Below are 8,925 nucleotides of genomic sequence, written 5' to 3' on the forward strand. Positions count from 1 at the left end.
AATGCAAATGCATTACCATTTCTACGGAACAAGTCGCCACATGTTCCAACCCCCAACCTGGAGGGCCAGGAGACTGTGTTCGTCAGACCTCTAACCATTGACCAACCTGGTATGAGAGACTCTGTGAGTGTCGCGAGACACTCTCCAGTATAGCTCAATGGATCGCTGAGGTGCGCAAACCTTCACACCACGGTAAGAGTCTGTCTCTTCGTGACAGAGCCTTTCGAACATCTTTGGACATTCCGGTGGTGCCACTCTAGTGTGCCCCAAGACCAGAGAGACCTTCTGCTCACGGTAAGGTCCAGTCTCTTCGTGACAGAGCCTTTCGAACATCTTTGGACATTCCGGTGGTGCCACTCTAGTGTGCCCCAAGACCAGAGAGACGTCTCTTCTGCTCAGTGGGAGATTCCAGTAATCTTTGTAGTGGTGGATTTAGATTTCACTAAAATCGTGTTTCGGCTAGGTGCTGGGTGCGACTGCTGACACCCATCAAGAACATCTAAATTAGCGCCAAAACTAATTACATGATTTGCGGTACCATGTCTGACAGCCATCCTGCAAAGCATTTAGATTATCCTGATGATTAAGAGATAGTCTTCACTTAAAGTATGAAGTTGTGGTCGTGTTTGTATCTTTTGTGGGATGAACGTATTTCTTCCATCTGTGGAAGCAATAAAATGATGCGTCCAACTAGGCTAGCTTCCTGTGGACGCTGACCACTTTACTACTGATGGCGTTCCAAGACCTATGTATTACTCTAGTTCGTGTCTTTCTATAAGTTTGCTTCAAGCCCTAAATGCTTGTATCCATTTGGCTCTTTGCAGTACTTTTAGCCCCTAAACACATCAAAACCCTTTCAACGGGCACACATCTTCACTCCAAACCTTCGATCGACCGGCCAGATTCTCTGAATGCCTTGTTGGTTCAAGTTTTATTGACAGCGTTCGCCTGTTCACCTGACCTAAACACAGTCCACCCCGCGCGTGTTCAAGGAGCTGTTCTCCTGTCTCTATCAAGTTTGATGAATTCCACCAGGACCCTACACTTGTTACCCGTTCGGCGAGTTGCAGTACGTTCATCCGCATCCTTTGAACTAACTGTTTTTTTGTGTACTCTTATTGTTCAGTTAGGGACGTTCCCGTTGTCATTTGTTTCGCTTTCAGAAATTCCTGGTTCCATTCACTCGCATACTGGAGCGTCCGTTTCGGATCAAGTCACCCTATGATAAGTGAGTGCTTTTCGTAAGTCCGTCAGAATGGACGTTTTCCATTAGGTGGGAAACTGAGATCACTGAAAGTAGGTTTCCTGTTCTTCAGTATTTTGGATGATTGACGATTTTTACGTTTATTTCTGGTGCGTCGAAGTTGCATAATGCTCAGTATTACCAGCATCAGCGTCGACGCTGACGCTTCACTGCCTTGCAACCGCAAAGCGTATATTTGGAAAAGCCATAGAACTGGACTTTGGAAACTGTCGGCCGGGATTAATAGTTATTCGTTCTCTGGAATATGAGTATAAAGACAATACGAACATGATTGCCATCGTGTGGTGGAATGAATACTGGAATCTCTGAGATTCCACGGGTGACCATTTTGTCCCCTATCCCCATTGACCATCAAATGAATGTTTTTCTAATCAGGTTCTTCATGTCGAGTTTTCGTTGTCATAGTAATCCTTCGTCTTATGAGGCCCCACATGAGTGATCGATGGACCTCAAAGCTGCGAAGTCGATGTGCAGTCCACATGAGCCTTGACAGTCAAAATTTGGTTGTGAGTAGGGTGCTAACGATCGCAGGCTGGGAAGTAGGATTAGGATCCATTTGGTGAGTATGGTTTTGGCCGTGGTCCTTGAGGAATTTCTTAAATGAAACTCTAGACACGATCATGACGTCGTGGAACATTGTCTTTATCGTTAATGTCATTGTCTATTAGAAAATGGCCATCACTGGGTCTGACTGCTTGTTATTGTTATCTGTTCATATTAATGTGGTCAAGTGAAGAATCGCTCATCTCAGTTTTATGCTACATGTGGCACGTGCTTTGCTAATGCCTAGTTGATCCAACGCCCGTTTTCCGTTGGCTCTATTTGCCGCGATCTCCTGGACGAATGGGTAGTGGTCTCCCTCTTACTTGATCTTGGGCAGCCTAAAGAATTTAACACCCAAAAATGGAGCTTACGATCACCGTCACATCAGCACTACATACTGGTCCTGGATTGTTATGTTGCCATACGGGAACAAAACCTTAGCAGTGGAATAGAGAGGGATGCGGTGCGGACTAACTGCAAAGAAAATCCCTATGTTTAAAAACTGGGTAAGTATTGAAGTGCATTGCGACTCTGGCCTCCGCGAGATTCGATTTTGCGCGAGATGAAGCTACAGTTTCTGAAACCACTTTAAATACATAGTTATCCTGTAACCACGCGCGCTTCAAGGAACCACACAATTTCAATCAGTCATGAAAATGTGGTTGGTCGCTTTGAGGTTGCCATTGTTATCTTGCTATTGACTACTCGTAGTATGTATCAACACACATCCCATATCAGTCTAACGGGGATACTCACGAAGTCTTCCTGATCGTTTTGTCGACAGCCGTTTGTTTGTATGTGTTGGGTTTATATTCTTTTTCTGCTCTTCTGCAGCTACCCTTCTTTCACGGCTTGTGCGAAAATTTCCCTGATAACGATTCTTCGTTCATGGTCTGGTGAGTGCGTCACTACAGTTTGGGTTTGTAGCATAGCTCTCTTTTGTCGGCGTTCTTTTCTGCCTTCTAGACTTCCTGTACTCACTGTTATTATTGTGCACGCCCGCCTAATGTTATAATCAAATGTCCAGGCTGTTGTTACTTTGCCGCGTTTGGACTGAGTATCCCCGAGTTTGCCGCTAGTCTTCATAACATGCAGCTGAGATGCTGGTCACATAGAGAACACCCCGTACTGCACTCTTCCAGCGGCAGTTTATAAGCACTGTCATCACCATCATCATCATCATCACCAGGGACAGCATGACATCTGTGTTTAACACCGATGCTTCGCTGCCATACAGTCATGATTTATTCGAAGGCCTTATTGTGAAGAAAATAATAAAGGTGGGTGGGAAGGGACTTAGGGCTAGCTTACCACAATCATTCCGAGGTGACTACACCTCCAAACACTCAATCAGGCAATCTGGATGGAAACTGACAAGAAGAACACCGTTGACATTTCAGCAACCACTTCTTGCAGCGTCTCCAACCGCGCGCATTGGGGGTCACGCGGTCCCTTTCCTGAGGGGCGAGTATCACCAAGAGCACTCAAAAACAGCACTCTCTTCGCAATACATGGCCTAACCAACGCAGTTTCTGGTGCTGGACATATTCTTTAATGGAAGTCCCCGTTGTAGAACTCGCTTTCTAGTAGCCTCGTTATGGATTCTTCGACACCAACCCACACGAGACAACTGTTATCGAACGCCTGGAGACTCCTTAGTTGCATTGCTCGAACAGGCCAAGTCCCACAGCCATACAATAAAATAGCCGTACTGTAGCATGATACACAACGCCCTTGAGATTCAGGGGTATACCGCCTTGACGCAATAGGTGTCTCAAATTGGCGTAGGCGACCCAAGCCTTGTAGATTCATGCAGTGATCTCATTTGTCACACTACAATCGGAACTTATACAACTTCCACGGTACGCAAAACGCCCCACATATTCAGGTGGCTCTCTAAGTTGTAGCTGGCGTATTGAGTCACTGCATGACCAGGAGGATGATCTTACACTTCGTGTATGCGAAGTGGGTATCTGATACCTTAACTATCAGGGCAACGTAGTCGGGTATTGCACAAATGCAACACCGTTGACCAACTCTGCCATCTGTCGTCATGCCTGGGCCAGTGAACGTCTCTGAGCACCACGCGTACACACACTTATTATGTTCCCTTGATTGGTGGCGAAACGTTGGCAACATTTGCAAATTCGAAAGATCCTAACAGCCACCTGATCGACAACCAATAACTGCAGGTTCTTTAGTGAAAACGATTGGCTCTCGAAAACATCTTTAACTGTCGGGTTCTACACTCGCGAATGAAGTTGGTGTGACCGTGGGATCTAGCTGAGTCTCTGGCTTGTGGTGCCCTTCAAGTGGAAGTGCTACACAAAGTCCGCTTCGTAGTTCGTTTGGAGCGATATCCAAGAGGTCGAAGTGCTTTGCTTGATACAAGACCGCGTGTTGCGCAGACATCCCAGTACTAGTTTTGCTTTCGAAGCTCAACGAGATATTCAGCTGAGATCCCTCTGTTGATGTTAACGTGATTTGCAAACAACAGTTTAGTTTCAATTAATTGTGATTTGCTGTCCCAAGGGTAGTGGATTGTGAAGAAGTTCTTATGGACCCAACTAAACGTTGAATTGGTCTCCAATTACTTGTTTTGGTCGTCTGTTCTTGTTATTGCAGGTTACGTTATCGGTCATTTTTATTCTCTTGTCTACCGTAGGGCTTTTGTACTTCCTGAACGAAGGTCTTCCTTGCCTTCAAGCCCTCATGTATAGCTTGGCCGTTGGCACCACAGAAATGCGGGTGAGTCAGTCTGACAAACTCTGGGCAATTGTCAACTACGTGGCGTCGTCTGCAACGCTTTTCACAATTCCATTTAGTGACGCTTTCATGAGTACCAAAGTTATCCGCATAACTTTGTAGCAATAAATCGCAACAAAGTGACTCATGAAAGCCCAAACCAGCGACAAAAAACCATACCTCAGAGTGTTTGCATCTTCGGAAATGTACTAACGCTTACTTATGTTCCTGATACGACACGAGCGATCGCTCTCTCAGGAGTGATTCTCCCATGTGGGTTTTTATACTTCCACAAGAAACTCCAAACTAAGCTTACCACAGCGAGTGATCTCAGATGAGGCTTTTCTTCCGCTTCATCTTCATTAGCTAGATACCCTTAGAGGCTTCCTTACCCGTATTCGCGCTCTCCCCGTTTGAATTGCCTCATGGACGGTTAAATTGGTGGTGACGTAGACTCTTACGATCAGTTCCTTCCGAAGTTCGATCTATTTCGCACAGCCTGAATGAACGTGAGCATCATTTGGCATGTGCTTCCCACGTAAAAAGTGTAAACTGCCATTTGTCAGACCATACACCGTATAACTGGTGATCCGTCGACTGTGCACACAAGCTCATTTTCCCGGAGTGCCGCTTCTGCTACCGATTAAACATCAGAAAGCAAAATTACTCGTCCGGTCGCGGCATTTTTATGCCTGTGACAGCGGTATGGTTTGGAGTGCATTTCCATTGTGCTGTTCCATCTATATGAATACCAATCATGGCATTCAGCGATTTTTCATAAGTACTGAAGACCTTACCTGCATTCCTTGTGGAAATTGGCTGAAATGACTCATTCATGGTGCTTAGGCTAGGTTGGTGTTGGTTCCCGCGAATACCATACACCGTATAACTGGTGATCCGTCGACTGTGCACACAAGCTCATTTTCCCGGAGTGCCGCTTCTGCTACCGATTAAACATCAGAAAGCAAAATTACTCGTCCGGTCGCGGCATTTTTATGCCTGTGACAGCGGTATGGTTTGGAGTGCATTTCCATTGTGCTGTTCCATCTATATGAATACCAATCATGGCATTCAGCGATTTTTCATAAGTACTGAAGACCTTACCTGCATTCCTTGTGGAAATTGGCTGAAATGACTCATTCATGGTGCTTAGGCTAGGTTGGTGTTGGTTCCCGCGAATCAATGGCGATCGGGGGTAATTTTTATCTTCTGTTTGGACTACTCATGAGTAGCGTGATTTAAATGTTTAACTGCGTCTTGCTTCCTTGCTGCTCGCTCCTCCGGTTTCCGCTCCTGCCCAAGGTCTGTTTATCCCCTAGTAACAGGTGTCACGATTTATTGCCTGTTCGTTTTCACCTCCAAGTTCGTGTCATTTCTGTCTACTTGAGAGTGTCCGCTCTAACTGAAAAATGGAGCAGCCGGGGATCGAACTCAGCTATCCTCGAGTGGTTAATGTGATGGAATTTAGCAGTGCACTAATTGTTGGAGGTTGTTGGAGATGCTGGCATGGCATACATTTACTGTTTTTGAAACATTGTATCCGTCCAACAAGCACGTCTTGTCTGTAGCTATCGCCTGAAAAACTAGGCATCCTTTCCATTTTCCCCGTTGTGTTTTTGATGCAAGGAATCGTTGGGATAATCTTTTTCTCTCCTGCCCTGTTACTCTCCACAAAGCCGATAAAGCATCAGCGAGACTTGTGTTTTGAGCTCAGTGTATGTTCTGCTAAGGTTGGTCCCAGTCAACCTCTCAAACTCTTCTCGACTATTCCCTGGTGGCTTAAAGTGCCACGGACCGCTTATATCTTTTCTTTTGTATATTTATATTCTTGTAACAGCTTTTTTTGTCTACCGGACGCCTGTCTTCATATTTTTTCTATTAGGATCAGATACTCGAGGTGCTGTTTGGCCTCTTCCCTACTCTGCCTCTTCCACATCCGTCTGTTAAATACATGGAGCCGGCGATTTTAGCTCTCACCGAGGCCTTGGCGAGCTGTGCTCCATTCACCCTTCCCATGCAGGCTCCTATGGATGACCTCTGCTCTGTCCTACAGCACCACAGTATTGCTCCGACACAGTCGAATCTGCGGCAGCCTTCTACTGTATGCCCACCAACTCCCCACTACCAAAGGCAGTCTCCTCAAACTGCATGCGATCTCGAGGGGGGCTTTGTTGCGGCCGAAGGATGTCGCATTTTTTCCAAGTTCGAAGTGCCCAATTGTACTTCAGTTGATCTGACGGACAGCTATACCGCATTGTTGCTCGCTACGCTTGTGCAAGCTGGTTTATATGAAGTAAGCACAGTAAATCCATACAGTTTTTGGTCAGTTATTACTAGCTCTTCCTTCACAGAGCGTTGCCTTTGCTTTGCCTGCAATAATCTCTGTACATTTATTTCGGGCTTCGTCTAACTACTCGATGTTTTTCATTCTGTTGAAGTCAGTTTTGAAATTCATGTTTCTATATTTATCAAGAAGTCTAGACAAACTGATGCGTAGACCTGGGATAACCGTAATTACTCGATGTCTACCAACAGGGGATGTTTTCTGTTCGCGTGCATGGCAGACACCCTGTAGAGGGCGTATCAACTTTTCACTTTGACTGAGTTCACGTTACAAGATAAAATACACGACTCAAAAATCTACTTTCAGCCTGGCCCCTAACAACGATGATCGCATAATACAAGTTTATACCCGTAGGGTACGGTGTTCAACGTTGCAATGTGGGTCATTTCGCTTTACTGACGCCGGTCGTTTCCCCCTTGACTGGGCAGGAATGTGCGTGCAACAGTGCACGAAAGCGTCCGAAGCGCTTTTACCCATGCTAATGTATGGTAAGCTCGAACGGGTTGTATTGTTGTTGAAGTTCACATTGATTTCTTGCATTTGAATGAGTGAGTTCACCGGATGGACTGTAAACTAACAACTAGGAAAACGTCCCAAGGGGAAGAGCTGAAGACAGGATTAGGTACCCCGACCTGTCATCATCACCATGGACAGCATGACATCAGTGTTCAGCTGCCGTACAACCATGATTCATTAGAAGGCCTTAATGTGAAGAAAATAATGAAGGTGGGTGGAGAAGGCACTTAGTGCTAGCTAACCACAATCATTCCGAGGTGCCTACACATCCAGACACCTACTCAGGTGATCTGCTCACGGAGATTCTGACACGACCTTGTGGAACACATTGTGACTACCCTATTAATACAGTTGTACTAATTTCCCTTTGTCTCCATAAAGGGCTGTGTAGAGCTACCGTACCTTCTGATATACCACAGTGAGCGGAGCAGGAAGCCAAGGGACCGATACAGAGTTGCACGATCGTACACCAGGCCACAACAGGTTTCTGATTGATGTCATCGGCGTTCTTGTTGTTAGTTACCACTCAGATTGCCGGATTAGGTGTCTGGATGTGTAGGCACCTCGGAATGATTGTGGTTAGCTAGCACTAAGTGCCTTCTCCACCCACCTTCATTATTTTCTTCACATTAAGGCCTTCTAATGAATCATGGTTGTACGGCAGCTGAACACTGATGTCATGCTGTCCATGGTGATGATGACAGGTCGGGGTACCTAATCCTGTCTTCAGCTCTTCCCCTTGGGACGTTTTCCTAGTTGTTAGTTTACAGTCCATCCGGTGAACTCACTCATTCAAATGCAAGAAATCAATGTGAACTTCAACAACAATACAACCAGTTCGAGCTTACAATACATTAGCATGGGTAAAAGCGCTTCGGACGCTTTCGTGCACTGTTGCACGCACTCTGAATTGGGTACGGGAATCGGCACTCTATTCGACAAACGATGATTGGGAGTGCGCGATATATGACCTAACCAACGGAGCTTCTGGTGCTGGACATATTGTGTAATGGAAGTCTCTTGCACAACTTGCTTTTTAATAGCCTTGTTAGGATTCTCCGACACCAACCCACACGAGCGATGTTGGTGAAACGATTGTTGTCGAGCACCTGAAGACGTCAGTTCCGTTGCTCGAACAGGCCAACTTTCACAGCCATGCAATAAAATGAGAGTAATGTTATTCGTGAATTTCATGATTGTACGAGGGCTGGGATACTGCCAGGTCGCCCACACCTTGACAGGAGGAAGGTTAGGGTCCTCAACCAAAGCCTTTTGCTCAAAAGCCTAACCGCAAGGCAGTGGTATTTGGCGGTGCTAGAACAACGCCATACGTATAAGCGACCCACGATTCTAATATTACTGGATTTCCGAGGCGCATTCGATTTGGTTGATCAATCTGTTGTTCTTGAGACGCTTGCCTACCAAGGAATGCCCCGGAAGTTTGTAAACATAATACGTTCTTTGTATTCTCGGACTTCCGAACGTGTGAGAGTGTACGGAGAGCTCTCCAAAA

General features: G+C 45.8%; 1 protein-coding gene across 1 annotated transcript in view; it reads left to right on the top strand.

Annotated features, from left to right (window-relative positions):
* T265_08521 (hypothetical protein) overlaps nt 1-8,925 on the top strand; it is a gene marked incomplete at both ends in the record, with an annotated part of 60,285 nt that overhangs the window by 18,382 nt on the left and 32,978 nt on the right. Inside the window, 4 exons of the mRNA XM_009174350.1 lie at nt 825-1,069; nt 1,164-1,197; nt 4,473-4,555; nt 6,435-6,845. Coding sequence (XP_009172614.1) covers nt 825-1,069; nt 1,164-1,197; nt 4,473-4,555; nt 6,435-6,845 — 773 coding nt within the window. The remainder of the gene's footprint in view (nt 1-824; nt 1,070-1,163; nt 1,198-4,472; nt 4,556-6,434; nt 6,846-8,925) is intronic.

Source organism: Opisthorchis viverrini (genome assembly GCF_000715545.1).
Source record: "Opisthorchis viverrini unplaced genomic scaffold opera_v5_223, whole genome shotgun sequence".
Lineage (NCBI taxonomy): Eukaryota > Metazoa > Platyhelminthes > Trematoda > Opisthorchiida > Opisthorchiidae > Opisthorchis > Opisthorchis viverrini.